The sequence below is a fragment of the Malaya genurostris genome, chromosome 3 (assembly GCF_030247185.1).
Source record: "Malaya genurostris strain Urasoe2022 chromosome 3, Malgen_1.1, whole genome shotgun sequence".
In the NCBI taxonomy this organism is placed as follows: Eukaryota; Metazoa; Arthropoda; class Insecta; order Diptera; family Culicidae; genus Malaya; species Malaya genurostris.
Genome location: NC_080572.1, coordinates 107,890,115 through 107,915,114, shown reverse-complemented (window position 1 = coordinate 107,915,114; position 25,000 = coordinate 107,890,115). Strand labels below are relative to the sequence as shown.

Genomic DNA, 25,000 nt, shown 5'->3' with positions numbered 1-25,000 from the left:
AGTCTGACATGTGATAATCCAACATTACAATACACCGAAAAAGGTGGGATCATATACAAGAAAAAATCTACGAGATCAACTCGGTCTGTGCAATCAAATAAAAACGCACGTGATTCTAGTGCACGATCTGATAGCGGGATTACTCCCATATATAAATATTTATCTTCGCTCCGAAATTGCCTTTGCGCAGTCATTCTGTCTCTGTTTTCATCGCATATCTAATTCAATTTATCTGACTCCTTACGCAGCTACACATCAAGAAGATCTTATGCCGGTACCATACATTATTTTTCTGTTCCATCCCCCTCCTCGTTCAATGCGGTCTGTTTTGGTCCACAGAGGCAAAGTCTGTCTGACGGAGCCAATGTACAGTAATACTATTCCTCATCCAGAAACCGCGATCACCGCGTTGTATTTACACACGAGTTTTGAGTTAGGTATCTGGCGTCTCCACCAGTCAACATTCGCAAGATCTCCCATTCTCTCACTCTCCATTGCTTTCTCTATCTGTAGCTCGTTATTTTGGTCGCAGTTGTCATCCTTGGGTTGCCTTGCACCGACGCTCCGGCGACAGTTGTGATCGGCAACGTGACTGTGGAAGGTGTCGTGATTGGCGTGCACTGTCTGTGTTCAGAGCAAGGACAGCCAAGCTTGTCGTGCATTCGTTCGTGAGTGGGTTCGGGTTTCATTGGAGGAGTGAATCCATCATAGAGACAGAAGGTCGTTTTCTAGGTGACAGTATCGGGGTTCGGTGAGAGTGAATTTTCGTACATGCGTGGGTGTTCATCGAAGAAAACTTTGGTACTGCTTGGTGATCACTGCTCAGATTGATTACAATCTGGTAAGAATAAACAAAATCGTGCTTCCGGAAGTGGAAGAAGTGGAATAGTGAAAAGCGAACGAACGACAAGTGTTTTTTTGATCTCGTTTTCTCGTTTCCTCTCGACGATGGGACTCATTTTTTTTTTTTGCGCGACGGTTAATTGACTTGAACCAGAACATCTTGAACCGCTCGATTGCGGTAGATCACGTGCACTCTCTGTATTGCTAAGTGCTTGTATACGCAGTAGCGAAGAGAAACCGTACACCAAGCTGATCTGCATGGCGTTACGACAACGCACTAACATCTGCGTATGGTTTTGTCCCATGTGACATCCGGTGTTTGAAAGGCGACACTCTCAAAAAACAAAATAAATAAAATTAAAGAAGCCAACAACAATCAAGATTTTATCGTAAATCTAAATCATCGTTACTGCAACTCATTTTCACGCGCGCTTTGCGGTCTTCTAGTGACGATCTTGGCAAGTGTCACCAGCACCATTAAGGAGGTTGTTTTGTCTGTCGCCGAAGGTATATTCTATGAATGAAATTTTCTGAGCCCACGCGATTTGGAAAAGAGTGATTTTTCACTGTCTTCAAGACTTACAAAATTGACCACCAAAGAAAATGATGTTTTTGCGTTTTCTTCGTTCGCTATAAATATCGAATCCAATATGGCCTGTTTGAATGTGTTTCACGCTCAACAATCCAGAGTATTTAAAACAACAAAACGATTAGTTGCCTTTCAAACCAAAACAAATGTTGTTTAGAACAAGTGTATTATTGAATCAATTAGGAATATAGATATTCAAAATCGTGATATAAGTTCATACCTGAATGTATTTGTTTTGAACAAATCATTGAATAATTGAAATAAATGTGTGTGTGTGTGTGAGAGAGAGAGAGAGAGAGAGAGAGAGAGAGAGTGTTGTGTGTGTGGGGTTGTGATAAATATTGTCACTCATTTTTCTCGGAGAACCGAACCGCTGAACCGATTTTCACAAAGTTAGATTCAAATGAAAGTTCTCATGGCCCCATACAAAGTTCCTGAATTTCATTTGGATCCGACTACAGGGAACTACAGGGTTATATGCACCGAAATTGTGATAATAATGTCCCTCACTTTTCTCGGAGATATTTTTTAAATTCAAATAAAAGGTGTTATGATCTCATAGAAAGTTTCGGAATTTCGTTTGGTTCCAACTTCCGGTTCCGGAATTACAGGTTGGTATGCACCAAAAATGTGGACATAATGCATTAAACATGTGAAAAAAAATGTCACACACTTTTCTCGGAGATGGATGACCCGATTTTCACAAACTAAGATTCAAATGAAAGGTATCATGGCCCCATACAAAACTATTTCGCACCCACTCATTGTGCTACTAACGCAGAAGACAATAGCACCCAGTCGATGCCGTTCTATTCACCAAATGTCATCATAGACGCTCAGGGAGGCATGAGATAGGAACTTGTGAGGACTTAGTTATCTCACCATTTGACGACACTATCATCCTAAACCTATTTTTCGTTAAAAAAACAATTCTTGTGAAACATTTGGTAGCTTTTTCTTTCCAATATCTTACTGATAAGCTTCGTTAAATCGACTAACAGTGTGATCCTATCTATTCGTTGGTTCCTAGCAAAACATTTGTTTTAGAACCAATTACACTGTGGTACGATGGCACAATATCAGTGCAAGCTCTTGTGTTGATCAGCTCTCTAACTGCCAAATTATGATGCTTGTTCAACCAATTCGAATACCTAGCTGTCAGCATCCGATCCTTCCGTACCCAGGCAACTAGTAAGCACTACTAATGGTTGTAAAATAGCCGATGTTCAGCCAATGCGATTTGCCAGGCCTTTCGTATGCATTCTTTCATAAAATTTAGCACGGTCTCGTTGGTGACTTTCCTCAACGTTTCGGCATCAGTTTACTTTGTACTGACAAGGGTTTTCGTGACTGCTCGATGTTTCGCTTGACGATGGTAGGTCAATTTTCGCGGCATTATACTTCATTATCGTTTCCCGTGAGGGCAAGATGCCAAATCCTGCCTAAGCAGAACGGATTTATTGTGTTATTTGAGGAATGGCAACAGATGTTTACATACAATTGATTCTATGTACCAGAAAGATTGTGTACAGTATCTTTTATCATGGCATTTTGCCTCGGACCGATTTTAGCACGGTTCATTTTCGGCAACATAATCGTTCGAGTATGACATGTAAACTAGATGATGGCAGCATTTTCAAGTTGAAAGTAATCCCATAACTAGTTTAATTTAAACTACTTACAGCTGGAAGAACATAACTCTCATATACCATTCGACTCTGTTCGTCGAGATCGGCAAATGCGTGTGTGACAAATAATATCACTCAATTTTCTCGGAGATGGCTAAACCGTTTTCTACAAACTCAGATTCATATGAAAAAAAAACAAACAAAACAAGGTTCCTGAATTACGTTTGGATCCGTATGATTCAAATGAGGGGTCTTAAAATCCTAATGATGAAGGTAATGAGTGATTAAAATCTCAATTTGCCGTTTAAAACGACAATAGTTAAAATAATGTGATGAGAACTAAAACACCGAAGAATATCCATGCAAAAAACACATGCGGATTCATAAAAAAAAGGTATCATCTAACTGCTAGGTGGATTGATCACGTTTTTGTTATTGTTTATGCTTCTTTTAGGGTTGGGAATAGACGAAACGTAAAGAATAATTAAAACGGTTATGTGTCCTTGACACAAAAGCAGCTTTTAGCCAAACCCTTAAATAATGTTAATGATGTTTAATTGATTGCCAATAAGCACAATAACTGAACGTTAGATTGTACGCGCTAATCAATATAAAGATGTTAAAAATTTCTTTCGAATAAAAACCAGATACTGCAAAATTTCATCGGCTGAAAAATGGTTGTTAAGAGCTGAATCAGCCCACTTAGACAAGACAATGTGCATTCCCTACGCATCGTTGACCTACCTGCAAACTCCTATACGTAACACAAATGTGGTTAACGAATTTTTACATACCACAGTGGGTCCTAAATCAGCAACAATATTATTTCGCAGAATTTTCAATTTCAACTTCCGATTATTTTGTTCAAAGTCCAACCACGCCGCTGTATTTCCCTTTCAGATATACAGCGTCTGTTTCAACAGACTTTGCAGACGATTCTCAATGCTCAGGATCATTATTTGGCTAGTGTTACGTTCGTACTGGCTCTGACAATCATTTTAGGTTGGGGATCGAGCCATACGACACCGTGCTTCTTTCCTAAACTATCGCCAGGGTTATTATGTAGCTCTTTATATGAATAACAAAAATCCAATTCTAGAGTATCGTAGTATGTTAGTACTTATTCGATAGATGCTAAGTAATATTAACGTTCAGCTGTCTCTTTATTCTTATTCATATTAATATATGAATATATGTTATTTATGCGCTAGAAATTTCTGTCAAATTTCATGGTAAGTGTAGTAAGCAATAATTCCATTTGAACTGTGCAGTAGTAAGTCTACTCGAATCAACCGAACGTGTGGCATTTCCATCTGTTTTCCCAGAAATGCAATTAGTAATGTTCATTTACCAACCGCACGTTCGTAACAGCCGTCCTGTTCTCGAACAACAACCAGTGATCATTCATCCGTTTTCCCTTCCCCCCTGGTACTGATCCACTCCATTTTAACGCTTCTGGCACTAGCTCTTAGCTACCAAGTCGTCTGGTTTGCTGTTTTCTTCAATTTCTTCTGCAGAGTAATCCTAAATCAGTGCATATCTGTACGCGCGCATCTAAATGGGATCCATCGCCTGGAAGGGTGCTGCAGAATTGCCGCTGGTTCGAGCAATAAATCATGTCTTATTTTGGTTTTTTAGTCTGGACGGATGACGTTTTTCCTTGAACTTACAAGAAAGATCATCCGAACAGCGTCAAGATGGTTGGTGATGTGTAAGGGTTTCATTGTCTCATTGGTTTATTAAAGAAGAATGATTCTTTGAGATTGTTATTGTCTAAACAGTTTTATTCATTGCGATATTGTGATGATTTGATTGAAACATTTTTGTAATATAGTACATTTGATCTTAGTTGATAGTCCTTGACAAATATTTCAATTGATATATTTTCTGGATTGATATAACTATTTCTTCGTGTTCGTATTTTCTTGAACACGATATCGAGTTATTCTATAAGCCATCTTCACTATGTAATTAATCTACTGCGATTCATTTGCGACTACAACCATTAGAAACGCACAATATCTCGAATTCCCTCTCATACTTGCAGATCCCCCCCTTCCACCTGAACAGAAATGGGCGGCAAACAGTTGGATGATCACTAATTGAATTAGAACACTTTTTTTATCCCCACACTGTTTGCCACTTAACTCCAGTCAAGCAAAACCAAACGCGCGCGGCGGATTTTACGACTTAACTCTTGCCAACTGACGTTCGTTCGCTGGCAACAGTCAGAGTCGCCGATTTTGTACGATGACGACAAACGAACCGCTCAGCACTGAAGTGTAGTAAATATCCTACCAGCTAAGTTATAGGACAACTGCGCTAACCGACAAACGAACAAAACATGCTACACACGGGATGGAGAGGTGAAACCGACCACAATTTATTTTTAGGTTCCTTGTACCGTGCGCGAGATCGAGGTAAATTTTGGTGGTACTCTACCTTTGGGTTGGGGTTTTGTGATCGGCTTTGGCACGGCTGTCTCCACGGTTTATTTTGTCCTGAATTTGCAAGCTTTGCATTCATAGTTTGGAGAATTTCTCATTTGGTGTATTTTGTTCTGTATTTCGGGTTTGGTGCAGATACATTAATAGCTTCAATATTGTATTGCTGTTTAGATCTCATTGAAGTTGTTCAGAATAATTCCATGCTTAAAATTATGCACTGGGATTTTCGCGAGACTTCACTTTATAGAAGATTATAAACAGTTTCAATTGTTTGGCATTTGGACATTATAAGAGTTAGCCAATTGTTGAATGACTTACTCATCACGCTTTTATTAACGTTTATACGGCGTTGTACGTTGTAAAAATAACCAAATAAATACAATTTCCAGATTGAACACTTGAAATACAATATATTTATTTTGTATATTTTTTTCGTATGCATGGTAGTTTGATTAGTAAAACGATTTCTCCGGTTATGTCACGCGACAAAGCATTGTCTCTGCGATAATTTTTCCACAAAATTTTCATTTCGCTGTTACATTCGTTAGTCTTTTTGCAATTTGTTTTTTCTCGTTAGGTACTAGTAAAAACCGCTTCCTAATCCACCGCACCGCACACGAATAGCTCTTGGTTCCTGGAAGATTCCCAGGCTACCTAGAGTGTCATCGATTCAATGCTTCAGTCTTTCTCAAAGCTACGTAAATCACTAACAGTCTTTTTGAAGACTAAGGAGTGTATCGAAAATAAGCTATCCACAAATTTTTCTATCAAATTTTGATAAAAAACGATATTTTATTCAAACTAAAAATTGAGCCTTTATTGTACGAGGTTAAACTTGAACACAATGAAAACCGGATGAAATTTAAGTTATTCCTTCACGAATTTTCGAACTTTTTATTGAACGCTCTTCATCAAGTTCCGGACAAGTGTTGCATCGCATTTTTCGGACGTTTGAGCCCAAATATTTTTGAACTCCTTCATGTTCCCAGCTGCCTTACCAGTCTTCTTAAAGACCCCTTTCACGATTGCCCAGTAACGTTCGATGGGTCGAAGCTGAGGGCAATTTGGTGGATTGATATTTTTCTCAACGAAATTTATACCCTTTTCCGCAAGCATATTTAGAGTGGTTTTAGCATAGTGAGCCGACACTAAATCCGGCCAAAACTGTGGAGGTGTACTATGCTTCTTATATAAAGGCATCAATGTCTCCAGAAGAGATTGATGCCTTTATATAAGAAGCTCAGTTCAATAGATTTCTACATTTATAGTACCGGTAGTGTAAAAAATGGTTGACTTCAAACCACAGGAACATATTGCTTGCCATATCAGTACCTTTACTTTATACTTTAGACTGAACTTATCCACTTGAATCGAACTGTCCGCATCGCTCACAGCCTCCCCAACGATGACAGTAAAGTATTGTGGATCTGGAAGGGTTTTTGAGTTCTCCTTTACATAAGTCTTATCGTCCATCAAAACGCATGCATCCGGACACTGCAAAAGACGCGAATACAATTTCCGAGGCCTTGTTGCTGCTCGCTTCTTCTGTTCTACACTTTGTTTCGAGATTTTCCGCTTCTTGTAGGTCTTCAGGTGATTTCGCCTCTTGATACGCTGGATCATTCCGACACTCGTTCCTGCTTTTTTTGCCAAACCACGTATTGACATTGATTTGTTCTTCATGATTAGAGATACCACTTTCTGGTCCAGTTTCGGGTTGGAAAAACCGGATTTGCTGCCTCTTACTGGTAGCTCATCCTAAGAATAGTGTACCCCAAACTTATTAATGATGGTTTCAACACTGGCATGATGAATTTCAAACCGCTTCGGAAATTTTCGCATAGTAATACCCTTCTCACTTAGCCATGTGTCCAGAACCTTAATTTTCACTTTCTTTTCAATACGCGACATTTTAAAAACGCAGAATCTCAACCGCACAAACAAGTAAACAAACGAAAGCTGACAGTCAAACGCACAGCATTCTGTGATCTGAGCATAAAAAACCATCACAAATACATGCGTACAACACAAATGTATATGGATAGCTTATTTTCGATACACTCCTTAGTTAGTCTTTTTTAAGCCTATTCATCCAAAGAGTGATACTCCAAGCTAATCAACCTAACTATCCAAATCTTTTTTTTAAGACTAACTATCCAAAGAATTATTCTCCGAGCCAATCAGTCTTTTCTATGACTTACTTAAATTGGAAGTCTATTCCAAAACTAATTTAGTCTATTTTTACCTGGAGCTGTTAGCGGAATATATTCAATAGTTGCACTATTTATGTACCATTTAATTCCACTATTTCACTGTCACGTTATTACACTTTCACAAAGCATACAGTAATACAGATACGCGTAACGTAAGTTATGCTTCATTAAAGTGTAGTGACTTTGTGAAAGTGTAATAACGTGACAGTAAATAGTGGAATTGAATGGTACATAAATAGTGCAGCTATTTAATTTAGTCTAGTTAGTCCATATTCCTAAAAACTTGTAGAAGGTAATGCTAAAGAAACAACCGTGAGATTGACGTAGGACTGCTGTGTATGAAGAGGCATATTTCTTTCTTTCATGTTGGTACATTGTTTTACTAATAAGTCAGCTCCGTTGTTTTCATACTTTGATGAATTTTCCGCACTTCCCGCGAACGATGAACATAATCGATCAAAAGAGCAGTTATAGCGGCTAAAAAAATAACGTATAGAATTTTGAGGTTGATTGCTTCATTTCGGATTATTATTTTTCATTTTTCGGGCCGATTACATATGTTTTTTGTGATACTTGCACGCAAATGACCAGCAACTGAATGATGTGATCGCGGGACTCATTTCAGGCTTTCAGCAGGTGATATTTTCTACGATATTAAACTTTGGTCATTTTCTCGAATGAGAAACATCCAAATACTCGTTTGGTGGGAATTTCGCAGAGCGAAAAGTGCACAAAGCTGATGATTTTTACGTTCGATTTGCAAAGAAAGTAATCTAAATAGTTCTTTAGATAACATGTAGAGCCATTAGAACGGCTGATTTTGTATAATGTTTCCCATCGTTGCAACTTTTAGTTTTCTTTCTCAACTCAAACGACCAGCAGCTGTATGACGCAATCGCTCTCGGCTTTGCGAACGACCCGCAACACTCGCAGTGCCGATTGATTTAAAACAGAACCCATTTTCGTTAAGAGCTTTCATTTTACGTGATTTCATTTTAAGCTTTTTAACAAATGGGCGGTCCCAATGGCCACAAATCTAGCACCATATAGAATTTCGATGTCGATTATTTCATTTTAGAATTGCGGACACGATCTACTGGATTTGGTAAATGAATCGTTGTACACGGGGCACGTGCCAAAAGTGTGGAAAGAATCTCTGGTGGTTCCTATCCCCAAGGTTACTGGAACGGATAAAGCCGAGGAGTACCGTCCCATTAACACGTTGCACACGATGGAAAAAATTCTGGAACTTATTGTTAAAGATCAGCTGATGAACTATTTGAACTCTAACAGTTTGCTAATACCGAAACAATCGGGATATCGTAAGGGTCACTCTTATGAAACCGCTTTGAATGGTAAAATGGAAGGAGAAAATCGAAGCCAAAGAGAGTATTTTTGCTGTGTTCTTGGATCTGAAGAGAGCCTTTGAAACAATTTCAAGACCTTTATTGTTGCAGACATTAAGGCGTTTTGGCATCGGGGGAATGGCACATGAACGGTTTGAAAACTATTTATGTGATAGATCTCAAAAGACTGTTTTTAACGATGTAGTGTCTAGTTCCCTTGGTAATTCACTTGGTGTGCCTCAGTTAAGTCCTATTCTATTTATTATGTATATTAATGATATGAAACGAGTCTTACGTTTCTGTGATATAAATTTGTTTGCTGATGATACTGTTCTGTTCATTACGGCTAAAGATTTCAATGAAGCTGTTGCACATTTGAACGAGGATCTAAGTTCGCTGGTTCGATGGTTAAAATTTAAGCAACTGAAACTAAACGTCGCGAAAACTAAATATATGGTTATTTCTTCTGTTAGCACCGGTCATGACTCAAATGTGGAAATTGATGGTGAAACTATTGATCGCGTTAGAGAAATGAAGTATCTTGGAGTCATAATTGATGAAAAGTTAACATTCAAATCTCATATCAATAATGTAATCAAGAAGATTGCCAAAAAATATGGTGTATTATGTCGTTTGAAAAATGACTTAACGACCCATAGTAAGATTCTTTTGTATAAAACAGTCGTTTCACCACACATTGACTTTTGCCCATCCATTTTATTTCTTGCTAATAACACACAAATCTTGAGATTACAGCGACTGCAAAATAAAATCATGCGATTAATTCTAAAATGTAGTAGATATACCTCCTCAGATTTTCTACTGAACGCATTACAATGGCTTTCAGTGAAACAGAGAGTTTACTACTTAACCATGGTATTTATTTTCAAGATATTAAATGGCATGCTGCCTCGATATTTGTGTGATCGAATTGAAAGAGGAACTGATTTGCATAGGTACAATACAAGAAACGCATCTGATGCTAGAACACCAAGCTTTTTGTGAGCCAGATAGCAAAACTCGTTATTGTACAAGGGAATAAGTTTTTTCAATTCGATGCCAAGAGAAATCAAACGCGCGGCGACATTGGTGGAGTTCAAAAAGTTGTGTATTTCACACATAAAGTCCGCTTTGCAAGCGAATGTTTATTCAGCTAGTTCAAATTTTTTAGATTTTTTATTTTTTTACGTATTACGAAGATTGTATTTTTTTTGTTAATATATATTATTGTGAGACATATTAAGTCACTATGTTCGGTATGATGATGATGGATTTTTAGTTTGTTTGAGAGTTAAAAATAATGAGCAGTCTACAAACGTTTGAGCCACGCGCGCGAAGCAGGTATTGACTATTTGGAAAGCGAACAGGATTGGCCGAAGAGCCTTAGCATTCAGTGTGTTAAGTTTGCTCTTGACCTTGATCGCAAGGTTTAATTAATAATTTAAAGAATAGATTCGGTAAACTAATTGGGATCGACAGTTATTGATGGAATTGGGCCTGGCACTGCTCATCCGCAGTCTCGTTACTCCATCGTAGATGATGTGTGTAGCGATGAACTGGTCCGGTGGGAAGGGTCAAGTGAATTACTGTCTGATACTGGTAAAGATATCGGGTTCGATTCCTGATGTGATCAAGGATCTTCCCGGTTGGAAATTTTCTTGATTAACCCTAGATAGTAAATCCGAAATATTTGAATGTTATTTTGTTGTCAGTCGTTCTTTTGAAGAATCGTTTTCTTTTGTTTACTGGTTAAGATATGTGCAAAAATATTAATTATCATTTAGATAACTCGTACTGCTTACACCTCTGTAGGGGTATGAGGTGGGACCATCATCATCATATTTCATTTAAAGAAACTATAAAAAAAAGAGTAAAACAATTTTCGGAACGTTTTTCTTGAACGAATTTCGCACTGCAAAAAGTTCTCAAAGCTAATCTAATTATTCTAGATTTGCACTAAACTGATGATTTTTACCGTCGATTTGCAAAGAAAGCAATCTTAACAGTTATTTAGATATCATTTAGAGCCATTTGAATGGCTGATTTTGTATAATGTTCCCCGTCGTTGTCCACTTTTCGTTTTCTTTTTCTCCCATGCAACCGACCAGAAGCTCTGCAATCACTCTTGTTTGAAGCGAAACTCACACTGCGAATGTCCAACAGCAGCTATGCTCACATAAAAACTAGTTGTTGTTGTAGTGCGTTTAGTCTTGAGGAACGGAGCCTCATATTCGCCATTGACTGAAGCACCAGTTGTTTAATGCGCGGTGTAGACCCACTGTCTTGGCCTGCCTGCGAAGGCTGCGCACTCGATCATGAATTATCATAGACTGAAGCTAGCAAACGTTCAACAGGGTCTATTTATAGATTCGGTTGATTTTTATTTTTGGACCTGTTTTATCACTTTTTATACAATGTTTTCTTAATAAACGTAGTGTTAACAAAAATTTTACACCTTTTTTGGCATTCGTTTCGTGAAAGAATTAGCGAAAATATTCAAACAAGGAAAAAGTTAGTAAGAAATCAAATCTGAAGTAATTTCGTAATACTTCTGTGTTGTGAAATTTTGAAAATGCACCTAGGTTAGCATAATTAAGAAAGACATAATCCTACGTGAAAACTGTCCACCCGGAAAGGTAACAAGTCTAAGGTTTAAAAAAATGAAACGGAAGGACTCCCTTTGCTCTGCTCTGGTTTTCCCAAGAACTTTATCTAATACACTTCAACCGAGGTGAAGTAAACAATTTGAAAACTTGAGCAAAAATAGGTTTTGTGCTCCACGTTAAAACTTGTTGGACACATTATATTGAGAACTTTTCAATGTCGTCGTTACCAAGACTTCGGTCATGGTACAAACAATTGTCACATGGACATACGATGGTTGATTTGTGTTGATTTTTCATGTTCTAATTATGATGGAAATCATACCATTTGGAATGTCTTTTCAGGTGAAAAATTAAAACGCTCTTTCACTTAGACAATAACGAGCGAATTCAACGACTTTAAATTTGAGAAATAAACCTGAAAATCAGCAACTGCAATCTACTATCAAGCCTAAGTCTTCTAATGCTTTTGTCTCTTGTATGTAAGCGAATAACAACAGGTAAGCCTACAACTTCGAAAATTTGCCACATCATCTTCTTCATTTAATGTTAGTTACACTGGCGTGATAGACACAATTTCCTACATTCAATTTTTCAAAGCCATTCACTTGTTTTAACGATGTCAAATTTAGGCAAAATAACGGATAATGAAATTATTTACCTACAAAATCCGGATTTTCGAATGATCATTCGACTTTATCACTTTCCGAAGTATTTTAAGTTTGATGGAAATTTGGAAATAATATTATAATGAATTTAAAATCTAACAATTATGTTAAATAATGATTTCAATATTTTAAATGGGAACGTTCGATCTTTAAAAGCGATTGAAGATATATTTCATAATTTTCTCTAAGTTCACAAAATTCATATTACTATTGTGTTGTGACAGAAACATTTCTTAAACCAAACGTCAAGTTGAAAAGTAACCCACATTATGTGGTTCATAGATTTGTCAGGTTAACTTGAAAGGGCGATGGAGTTGCTATTGTTGTCCAACGGCAAATCAAATATCGAATTTTTAGTACTAAAGTTATTGGAAGCTTCGGCATCGATACCATTCATGGAATCTATTTTATCGCTAGAGCATATTTGCCATTCCAATGCGCTGGTGCACGAATAAATTCCATAAAAGGCAATTTGCTAAAACTCACAAGATATCGACCCAAATTTTTCGTAATAGGGAATTGAAATGCAAAGCATATTCAGTGGAATTGTGGACAAAATTACCGGAATGGGATAATTCTTCACAATCAACTCAAAGCAAAGTCTGGCATTACATTCCTTTCGTGGAATTTGGCCTTTCTGTTTCAACAGACTTCGCAGCCGATTCTTAGCGTACAGAATCATTGCATGGCTAGTACTATGGATCCTACTGACACTAAGAATCCTTCCAGGTCGGGGCTCGAACATACGACAACTGGCTTGTAAGACCAGCGTCCTATGCATTGAACCGCCAACCCGGGACGTAATAATCAACTCCCTGCTGGTTATTTTCAGTTTTATATCCAAACAGTATAACGTGTTTCTCTTCCATGAGAAACCCTTCTACAGTTGACCTGGTTTTAACTGATCAAAGTCACATTTGTACTGAACTTCTTGTAAAATTCAAAATTTCCATTGAAGCAATAAATAATCCAATATATTCAACTGTCACTAGCACGTTTTGAAAGTCCTTGTCCATCGTCATTTATTTCTACTTCAACAATTATTTTGAAATTTTGCACACACTTCCTGCAAATAAAAACCCAACTTCACCGTTTCCCTTTTCGTGTTTTGTTACTTTGAGGGGTTTTAAAGCTACAAAATAGAGCAATTTTTCTTGGAAAAACACAGATTTTACTTTAAACAAGTACCAAAAATTTAAAAATTTAAAAATATATTAAATAAAAACCTTTCCATATGAGAAAAGTAAAACGTAGGAGTCTCGAGAAATATCTACTACATCTATGTTACTTGGATTTGTTGTCTTCTGATAATTTTGCACGCTCTCGAAAATACTTCACCGATTCATTTCTCCATATTTTTTTACAAAAAAATTACAAAATGTTGTTCGAATGACATTTGAATTTATTTTTTTAACGAGTGCTAGTGTTGTTTGCGAAACGGAGCAACACAAAATGAGGTATGACGCTGAAATGAAAATTTTAATTTTTTTTTATTTCAGTATAATATTATACAGAAATAGGAAAAGGAAGGAACATCCCATTTCAAATAACTGTAGTCAAAGTTGAAGAGGGTTTGTTCGGCCACCGACTGAAAAGATCTGCAAAAGTTATTTAATCAACACTGAAATTCATTTATATTATAATTTGAAACTAGTTTAACCTGATATTCAAGGAAGCTCACGAACTTTTATTCTCAGACTGAGAATTGTATGATCTGACTTGAGGTTTTGAGTCATTCCAAGCTTAAAATATAGCGTTTTTGAAGAACAACGCTTTAAATATTTAAATGAAAAGATCTAATGATCGGTTTCATGATTTTTAATCATGACAATGGTAACGAATTTCATTCCGTGTAGTAAAGTATATGTAATTGAAATTAAATTACTGTTGAAAACAGAAACAATTATATTAAATTTCGTCCTTGTATATTCTTATAAAGTCCAAAATCTGTTTGAATAACATCTTTTAACATCATTTGATTATATAAATTTCATGTTATTAATGGTTTCGAATAAATATAGATTTTTTTATACAGTGCAGTACAGATTTTCTATGAAAATATCTGGCATTTCTAGTTCATGGCATTCCTCCTTGTGAGCCCTCTATAATCGGATTATGAAAAACAATCACGCCTTGAAACGACTGTCAACGCCAATTGACGAGTTCCATTCGCACGCATTTGCCTAAGTGTGTAAGTGTTGTTTCTACTTAACGATCAGCTTTCAAGTAAATTGTGTTTCGCACAATTTCCGTGTAGCATGAGTCTAGAGCTGACCTCTCTTGGAATACAAATATTGTTATTTCTGGACGTAGCAGCCCCTCTCCAATGTCACATTCGCTAGGCTGTCCAATCTTCTGTATCTAGTTGCACTTTTTCTAATCATATAAACTGGTAGTAGTAGCACAGAACTGCTTTCGGAATTATTTGCAAACATCCCATGCACTTATTGACAGCAATCGCCGTCATCGGCCGAATAAAGTTTGTATCGGAAAGTTGAATGAAAAACACACAGCATCCGCAACGGTTCACAAACGGCTTCTCAAATTGAAGAGCCATTGATAGGTAAAAATTACTTTGAGATGCAAAACACGAGAGCAAGGATGATTTTATTCTCTCTTATCCTTTTCTCGCTCTCGCTCTCTCTCTTCCTGTGGGAGAAATAAATTTATCTGACCGTAGTGAGCGAATTGAAAGAAGCATCGAAGGATGCTGGAATTTACGTTTCAGCACTTACGTGAAAGCAAACATTCGTAACTGATAACAGAGTGCGTCCTGGTATGTGTGTGATATTTTGCAACCCCTCAGTACAAGAAGGACGGCTTTCGGTGTTGTTTCGAAAAAATGGGTTGCGAAATCCATCGACGAAAGCATCTTTCAATTCAGATGTGTTTGTAGGTTTGGTGTCAAAATTGAAATAGATAAAAGTATTATAAGGAACATATTGGATTGAACTCGCAAGTTTAGATAGATTTTTATATTAGCCATAATCCTTGTTTGAAATATGAACAATTTAATGAGGCATCAATAATAAAGCTTTATCCTAATCGAAATTCCATTTTTCGGTTTTAAAATTACGCTCAACGATGGAATTCATAGTTATTTTTTTTATCAACGACAAACTGACTGAATGGAACTTAAATAATTTTTCAGAAATGGCATGAAACAATTTATACAAATTCTAGCTTGAAAAATTTAAGCCGTTTGAATAAAAACTAGCATTTGCTTTGTTTGGCTGATTTCGAGCAGTCGAGCAGTCGATCTAAGCATTCACTCATGTTGGTATGAATAAAGACTTTGCTTTTACAGTTGGTTTCTCGATTTGCGAATTTGTTTTTCAAAGATCTGATTTCGTATGAATAGAGTTGAAGTATGTGAGCAAATGCTCAACACGTATGGAGCAAATGCTTCAATTTTCGAAGCATGCTCAGTAGCTTCGTCAACAAATTTTATATTTTGAAAATTAGTTTTAAAATAAAATATTTTGTTGTTAATACATTATTATGTAATACTCGGAATGCTAAAAATTATCTTCGAAAAAGATCTAAATGGCAATTTAATTTTATTTCGAATTTGTTGTTGTATTATTTTCAATGGCGAAAAAGTTTGTTGTTTATTTCGGTAAATAAAAAATCAGGAGAAGTGTTTATTAACAAAGTTCTAGGGTAATAGTGTCTCCATTGTATTTTTTTAGTACGTATTCATATTTATGTAAATAATTATAAAAACTTTGGATTAGATCACTAATTTGAGATTTTTTTCATTTGTTGTGGAGAACCAATTAGACCAGAGAGGTACTGATTGATCATCTGTGACTGCAACCGGTTAATTGAAGTAACCTGGTACTCAATTGCTAGTATAATTGCTCCAATGCCAAAACTAAAAAAACCTTAAGTTTGAAAATCATTCTTGGATTCTTCGGTCTAAGAGTCGTTTCAAGAATTTGTGTACTATCAGGAAATAAATAAATTATGCAAAAATCGGAATTTTTATTTAAATTAGTTGCTGGTTCCAGATGTACCGTAAATAGTGATCAAAACCTCAACAACAAAACAATCCGCATTTTCTCAGATATGGCCGAATCTTTTTTCTCAAGCTTCGATTGGTATGAACGGTTTTGCGGTCTCACAGACTGTTATTAACTATTGTTCGGATCCTACTTCTGGTTCCATAACAACAGGGTAAAGTGTGTTCAAAAATTCTAACCGTTATTTAGAGCAACAATGCAAAAAAACGATAATTCCTCTAAACTTGACTCAAAACTGTTTATAAATTGAGTAGGTTATGCTAGTTAAGGTCCAAACAAACTTTATTATTATTTTATTTCAAAGAAAAGTGTGAATCCCTTACTAATATTTATGAAAACATGAGTTTTTTTTCAGAAAGGCGTCATTACACCACTAGGCGTATAAAAACAGGCTGTTGTAAGCATTCATAAATGTATATTTCGTTGTTCATCGAAGCAGTGGTGATAATGAGTAACGAATTTTTTCCGCAGTCACAAATAGCTTGCCAGACTATAGATTTATTAATCAATTTTTTGAATTGAAAAGTCTCGGATTGGTTTAATACTTGCCCTTCTGGCACCGTATAATATTGTGGCCTCGGTATGTATTTGTAATCGAAATCGTTCGTCATTATATGGTTTGAATTCTCTGCTAGTATTACATCGCACAAGTTTCGGAGCTTGAGACTAATTGCTGCTTCTTTTTCGGAATACACTTCAGCTGCTTTGTCCCGGGTTGGCGGTTCAATGCATAGGACGCTGGTCTTACAAGCCAGCTGTCGTATGTTCGAGCCCCGACCTGGAAGGATGCTTAGTGTCAGTAGGATCCATAGTACTAGCCATGCAATGATTCTGTACACTAAGAATCGGCTGCGAAGTCTGTTGAAACAGAAAGGCCAAATTCCACGAAAGGAATGTAATGCCAAGACTTTGCTTTTTCAGCTGCTTTTGCTTGTTATAGATTTAGTTATAGTTTTTTTTATCACAGGGCCTATTTTACGATTCATTTTCGATTTATCCTCGAGAATGTTATCTTCACCGAACTTCCAGATCGCTTTTCGCTCGAATTACTCACTTACCACCTTCTGTTTTTGCTATCCTTCTCAGTGCCAGTCCGAATTCTGTGCACTATTTGTGCACAATATTGTTATGTTGTTCTGCTGAAAGTTTGGAAACAAACTAATGGAAACTAATAAACGGCTATACAAGTGATGAAAGAAAAATGTAAACAACGATACGCAACCAGAAAGGAATGACAGATTCTATTGGGAGTTCAAATTAATTCGATCCGTTTTTTTTATTTGGGGTTGAAAATGCCTTTATTTCAAAATAAAAATAATTCAAAGACTAATCAAAGTATCGTCCATTGCTAGTTACTACTTTTATCCACATCTCAGACAATTTTCAAACTCCATCTCGAAAAAATGTCTCGTCTTTTGGGGCGTTTGAAGTCAATTTTTGATTTCTGCCAAAGAAGTAAACCTGCCAGATCGTCTTTGCTTGTATTCCGGCCGTTCTTCTCGTAACGTACGACTCAAATGTATCAATTGCAGCCTAAACCGATCGTCCGTTATAGTATCGCCTGGTTGTAGTAGCTCACAGTACACAACACACTTTCAATGACTCTCGATTTTAGTTCATAAGGCACTCAACTGCCTTGCTTTTGAATACTTCCCATGGATTTGAATCGTACAGAAACTGCTTGTTGAGTCACTTCCAATGGTTCTGCGTGCTATTCTTGCGTTGCACTCGGATCTTCCTCGAGTAATGCCTCCAGCTGTTTTATTGGTTGTCCAGAGCGAAATCTTTATTATTGAAATGTCGAAACCATTCTCTACATGATTTATCAGTTGGAGCATTATCACCACCATGTATTTGATGCGCTTCAGTGGCACGTATAACAGAAAATTGACACTTTCCGCAAATGCTGCTCAGTTAACAGAAAATTTCTCATAATGAACATAGTGAAAAACAAGGTTTTAAAAAAACTCGAAGCAATATGAACTTGATATTAATGACATGTCTATTCTCTTGAAACTATTGACTTGAGCTGTTACTATTCAATATTCATAACATACAGAGCCATCTTTTGAAAGCGTACTGAACTCATCTCTATTTCCAATAAATCTGACTGCAAATTGGCAGTGTCCAAACTTTCTGGGGCAGTCTTTGCACCAAATTCCAAGAATCGTGTTCCGAATTTAAGGCATACTTACCGCGAATTTCAGCCTGAAGCGTTGTGGGTTTAGGATGAAAACATGGATATTTTGGTGCGATATTATATCCAGTGTTGGTGATTGCTGAAAATTTGACAGAACCTGCTCGATTTTTATCTATATTGTATACAATATTTTCAATCCGGTAGAAGATGCTACAAGAATTCGAGTCTCTCAATGCATGAAACTCGAGAGAATTTTTCTACATTTCTTCGCTCCACTTCATACTCTGAGTATTTCATGGCCCTTAAAAAAAATTTCAGTCTGATAATGATCGCCGCTGTGTGGAATTTACCAAGAGAGAATCGCAAGTTGACAATTATCGCAGAAAATAGAATCGATGATTCGACTTGATGATTCTCATACTAGGTTGCAATATTTAAAAACCCTTGTGTGGAGCATTCACATACATTTTCATAGACACAAATTGTACAAAGGTTATATGCACATAGTTAGAATAAGCGGCAATAGTAAAATGATTCTATCGCAATTATCCACTGCCCATACAGAATCGGATCGCGAAACGAACATAAGCGACCGTTTGTTGCTTCAGAGAGAATCCCCACAGCAGCGTGCTAGCCGTTGATTCTCAGACGGTTCACCGAGCGAAATTCGCTCTCGCACTGGTGTCTATTCTATGTTAAATGTACCATGCCGGTTTTTGTTGTTGTTGCGATGTTTTCCGTTTCTCTTTGATGGCACTGATTCAATCGGGGAAGATTTGCGAGTGAACGTTCTTTGATACGATAAAAGCCATCCTTGATTATATCAATTATTCAATTAACGAATTGTGAAAAATTGGAATACAATATCTTTGCTTCGACTCTAAGAAGCAATACCACAGAAAAAATAGTTCGAAATTGTGTAATACTGCTGTTTATTTTTTAAAATATAACGTGTCATTTCTAAGGAATATGAACTCTTGAAGCTACTTTAAAAGTTCAATAAAACTCACCCTTTACTTGGGATTGATGTTACATTAATAATATATCACATCAATATAGCATGTTTTTGATTACGTCTTTTGAAATCTTATTTAATATTTTCATTTAATAACGGTTTTCAACTTCAGTTTGTTCGCCGGGGACATAAGTATAATTTTTTTTGGAAATGTGTACGAATTTCTCAATTCGAATAGTTGTTTGGTGGCATTTTATGCTAAATCCAAACGATTTATTTTTCGAGAACAAACGTAAAAAATTGAACAGGATTTGTTGTTGGATTACTTTCTAGATTTTATATGCTGTGGCAACTGTTGCTTCGCTCCCTGCACCAGTGGTTGCTGATAATGATTTTATCTAAACTTTGAACTGAATAATCAGATATACCTACTTTGAGTTAGCGCTAAATCAACAGCACGTTATATTGAACATGACATTTAAATGAAATAATTTTAAAACCTGTTTCCACAACTTTGAATGAGATTTTCATCATACTGGTCGTTCAATTCGTTCTTATACAGGAATCGAGCTAAGAATGCTGATATAGCTTCAATTTAACGGGAACTGTTTTGCGTACATATATATAGCTAACGCATTTGGATGTATTGAAACCAAATTTCCAACCGTCAATCTAGCCAAAGGCCACAACTCCGCTCACGTTTCATTTTCTTTTCAAACTCAAACTTTCCCACTCATCAATACGAATGGTATTTGACATTAAATCGCTACCCACAATCGGTGAGCGATCTTCAATCATGGAGACTCACCGTACCTAGCGGCGTCTAAGGACAATGGGCGTACGTGAACTACAGCATCCTTGACTAGCAGATAATGTCGAGCGGTGGATGACATATGAATGGGTAGTGGGAGGAGGGGTTAGGTAGTCGAATTTCCCAAAACATCCTTGTCAATTCACTGAACATTCGAAGGAAAATGCGAGCGAAAGTGCGCTTATGAGACAGAGAATGAGACGAACCGAGAAACAAACAACCGAAATTGACTGGCAGTAAATTCACAGCATCCCATCCTGGCATTGGTTACAGATTTTCGCGAGAGAAAATCTCGCTCACAGGAGCAGCAACCAGTCAAACCAACAGCAGCATTCAGAGCATCGCGTGTGTGAAAAGTGAAAAGTGATCCCGTTTTGGGAAAAAGGCGAAAAAAAATTTGCTGCTGCAAGTTGGACGGGTTTAAATCGCCATTTGAAACAAAGTTTGTGCCGCCGTGGAACCGCGAAAGAATTGTGAACAGAAATGGATCGTAATAACGTTGGGAACGGTTGTGAAAACGTATGAACTATGCTCTTTTGCTTACGACAAAACTAGGCTCGAACGTGGAGACTTTTGCGTTCTTGCATGGCTGCCTGCCTTTTTGGTGAGCCGAAGAAAAAACTCGGTCGGGGCGTCGACTTGCGGGTTTACGGTAGCGTAAATTTTTTTTTCGGTTCGATTCAGTGCCCAAACCAGCGGATGATCGTTTTTCGGAAGAAACATGAGCAAAATACGGATTATTTCGTGATTTCTAGGGGAATGGATGAAGTGATGTAAAGAAAGTAGACAAAAAATGGAAGCTTTTTTGGAAAAAGGATAACAACCCAAAAGTGATGCAAATGCGAAGAAAAAAATAAAGTGTGTGCTCTGAGCAGTGAAACAAAACCCGAAAAGCATCGACCAGGTCTAGAAATGGTGTTACGCATTATCGTTTTGCTAAGCTGTGATGAGGTGATTGCTGATAAGTCCTCCCAAACGGCATTGAGTGATGGCGACAAGAAATAGAAGAAGTATGGTATTGATGTTTAAGACAAAACCACCTCACCGAGAAATCGGGCAGAAGTAAAAGCTATAAATTGTTGGGTGTGTTGAAAATGAAGTGCAAAATAAACGTAAAGTGTCGATCGGATAAGTCTCAGTGGAAATCTATTAGAGACCAGTATCTGTACGTAAAAATAGAGTAATTTTGAAGCTGAACATTTTTTAGCATACAGCAGTGCCAATAGCTTCGGGAGTAACAGCAATCGTAGAAAAAAGTAACCATCGAAAAAAGAGAGCAGGCAGTCTGTGGGTTGGAACGCAAGGATTTTCCTGTGAGCTACACACAGCATTCACCACCCAGCTTTGGCTGTCTCTCCAAGATTACCTACCAAATTTCCCTCTCGTACTCCGGCTATCTTATCGCTTCAACACAAATGCAACCGTATACCAATACAGTTGCAGATTCAGCAGTGGAGAGTAGTGTAGGAAGAGAAAATAACTAGAAAAATAAAAGCATCAAAAAGTTCCATTACAAAATGCCAAAAACTACGACTTACGGATTAAGCTCGCTAGCAACAATTGATCCTAGAAGGCTGCTAACGCTGGAACTGTTAGTTCTGGCATTGCTCTGCCTACTAGATCAGACGATTGGCCAGCGCCCTCTTGGTAACGCCACATTTGGAATATCACACAACTCGACGGGTGTGATAAATGTCCTGCAGGTCCCTACGACCAGTCATCCGTCGGAAATGGAGCACCATCAGCATCCAGCGCACAGTAGTAGTGCCAGTAATCAGATCGCCATCGCAGGTATCGAAGAAAGTGACGGAGTACCTCCGCCACCCAGCATAAATGATATCACATCTGAATCGGGACCTCGGAATGGGGCTCAGGATATGATCCAACGGAGTCGCAGCATCAATCCGTACTTTCCGACACCGGCCACTCCACAGGGTTCCGGCGGTGAAGAGGGACACAACGATCGACGAAATTTGCCCTTCAATCCGTTGCGCCGGAGGAAACCGGTGTCCGGGATGTCGGAGTTGAGAAAATTCAACCAGCAGAAAATGGCTGCAGCTGCTGCCAACGAGAACGGAATCGAACGGGGAAACGACAGCAGTCACTCGCGTCAGCACTTTCTCAGTAGCGGGAATGTCGGTATGCCGGTACAGTCGCCCGGATGGGGTGGACAACGACGAGGCCGACCGTACGATAACCGGCAAGGTGACGATCCACTTCGAACCATCCGGGAGAAGTTCAACAATGAGGTGAGTAATTAATCGATTCTACACAATGTAGATTACGAAATATGTTCGGTTTGATTCATTTCCCTCAAATATGACAGTTAACAGTCCACGGGATTGTCAATTTATTGGAATTTGCTAAATTTAATGCTGTATTAAACTAAAATTTGAGTAATAAGACTATGAACATGATAATTAAATTTCTCGTTGCCATCAAACAAATTTCAAGTCGTTAAACTAAAGGAGCGTTCCAATAACGTAACCAGTAAGCACGAAAAAATATCATATCATGGAAGCGCATGAATGCTTTAATAACTCACAATTCTTCTTAAGGGGTGACTTTTGAAAAATCATTTGTTTTTTCATTGTATTTTCTTATAGTAAAACATTTCAAGAGTATTCTGTGAAATTTTCAAGTCTATCGGAACAAAACTCAGCAAGTTATGGACCTTTATCTTTGCTTATCTCATACTGCGATGACGTGAGAGCTCGGCGCACAGGCCGAAGATTTCTGTATCGATTGATTTAAAAACTTGACAAAACAATCTTGAAATGGTAATTTAGAGGAGAAAAAATTAGAGGAGAAAAAATTTTTTAACTTCAAACTGTTGTGGTGCATATACCCATTTTTATTAATTTTACGTTTCGTCTTAGATTCATCAGTGCGTAGCAGTTTATGTTGAACTGCTATTTCGACCTGACGGTTCTGCATAAACAAAGAGGCAAGGGCTCGGTGCACAGGTCCAAGATTTCTGCTTTGGTTAACTTGAAAACTTGATAAAACATTCTTGAAATGTTGTATTATAACAAAAAGTAAAGATAAAATATAATTTTTCGAATGTGTATAGACCCCATGCGTCCCCTAGAAAAAATAAATCACTCCTTCGATTTCATAGACAATAAACTTCAAACGCGGTTTTCTCGAAAGAGCGCTTCAAAAGTCCATCGTCATTTAAAAATTATTTCCAAATTTTGCACTCACTTTCTACATATAAAATCTTAAACCCCAACGTTTTCCTTTTCGATTTTTGTTACTTTGGGGAGGTTTTACAGCTACAAAATGGCAGATTTTTTCGTGGAAAATCCCAGTTTTGACTTTAAACACCTACCGAAAATTAAAAAAAAAGAAAAACATCTACTCTAACTATGTTACTTGGATTTTTTTGACTTCTGATAATTTTACACTAATGGCGTTTTCGTTTTTAATTTGCACTACACCGGTGCAGTGCTACACTGAGGCATGAATAAACGAACAAAAATGACGAAAACATAAACAGTAACCATTGACTACAATACACGATTCCATTGCACAGACTTTTGATGAGTGCTACACCAGTGGTATCGGTGCAGAAAAAGTGTAGCACTGGTGTAGTGCAATTGGTAAAAACGAACGGTTTCAGTGCAGTTTTCGCTACACCAGTGTAGTGCAATTTAAAAACGAAAACGACATAAGATTCAGTGAATCATAATTTTTGAAACGCGTCCTTTAAAATACTACTTCACCGACCTACTTCTCAATACTTATACACAAAAAAATTACAAAATGTTGTTCGAATGATGCTTTGTATTATGCAAAACATTTGAATTTATTTTTTTGAGCTGTAGCCCTAACAAAAATTCGTAAAAAAATGTGTTTTTCTTTTTTATCCGTTTGTGGTCCTAATCTTTCCCCCCCCCCCTGCCTTTAGTTTTAGGAAATTCAGTTTTAATATGTAATAAAAAGAAGAATAGAAATATATCTGTAAAACCTCGGACAGAAAATCCATATTCGAGACGCAGTAATAATTTGTTTTCCACGTAATCGTGGAAATTCAAAATTTGGATTCCGGACATGAATATCGGAGCTGAGTTCTGGTATGAACCTCAATTTTTTACCATACCCCATAGAATGCTATTTTATCTTGATTCGATTTCGGTTTCAGAAATTACAGAGCGATATGAAAAAAAAAATAATTTTGCGAGTATTTTTGTATACATTGTGACGTAAAAACGAATAAAATTTTTTCATCCTGTCATAAAATTCTTATATTGTTCATGTTTTCTTAACTTCCCAGTTCTCGTTTCCGGTTCCGAGAGTATCGGAATTATAAATCGATTGAATGATTTGGAGATCAAATCCCTGTTACTTCTAGTTCCGACGATATGATGGTACAAGTAACACACAAACCACTGAAAAAAATGTTTTTCTATGACAAATTTGAAACGTCCAGATCTGGTATAATTTCAAAATAAAATTTTGAAAAAAATCGACTTTGGAATTCAAAACAGTTTTGAGATTTCCGAAGTCGATTTTTTTTTATTCCTAATGTCTTAGAAATGCATGAAAAGTGGTGTTTTCAAGAAAAAAAATTTTTTTTTTCAAATCGAAAATTTTCTTAGTCAGAGAGTCGATTAAAAAAAAATAACACCAGATCAAAACAAGAAAACCGCGTAGCTTCTGGAATCCGCGTAACTTTGGAAATCCACGTAAAGAAGTCGCGTAAAAAACCGCATAAAAAATTACATAA

The 25,000-nt window shown here is 37.1% G+C and overlaps 1 protein-coding gene across 2 annotated transcripts in view; it reads left to right on the top strand.

Moving 5' to 3' along the window:
• Positions 1–616: 616 nt before the first annotated feature.
• Positions 617–25,000, top strand: part of LOC131439094 (tyrosine-protein kinase receptor) — a 66,023-nt gene continuing 41,639 nt past the window's right edge. The window contains exons 1-2 of one of the 2 annotated variants that reach the window (XM_058609706.1): positions 617–668; positions 21,024–22,517. In XM_058609706.1, the coding sequence (XP_058465689.1) occupies positions 21,786–22,517 (732 nt within the window). In that variant the 5' untranslated portion in view covers positions 617–668; positions 21,024–21,785. The other variant, XM_058609705.1, reaches the window with a different exon arrangement.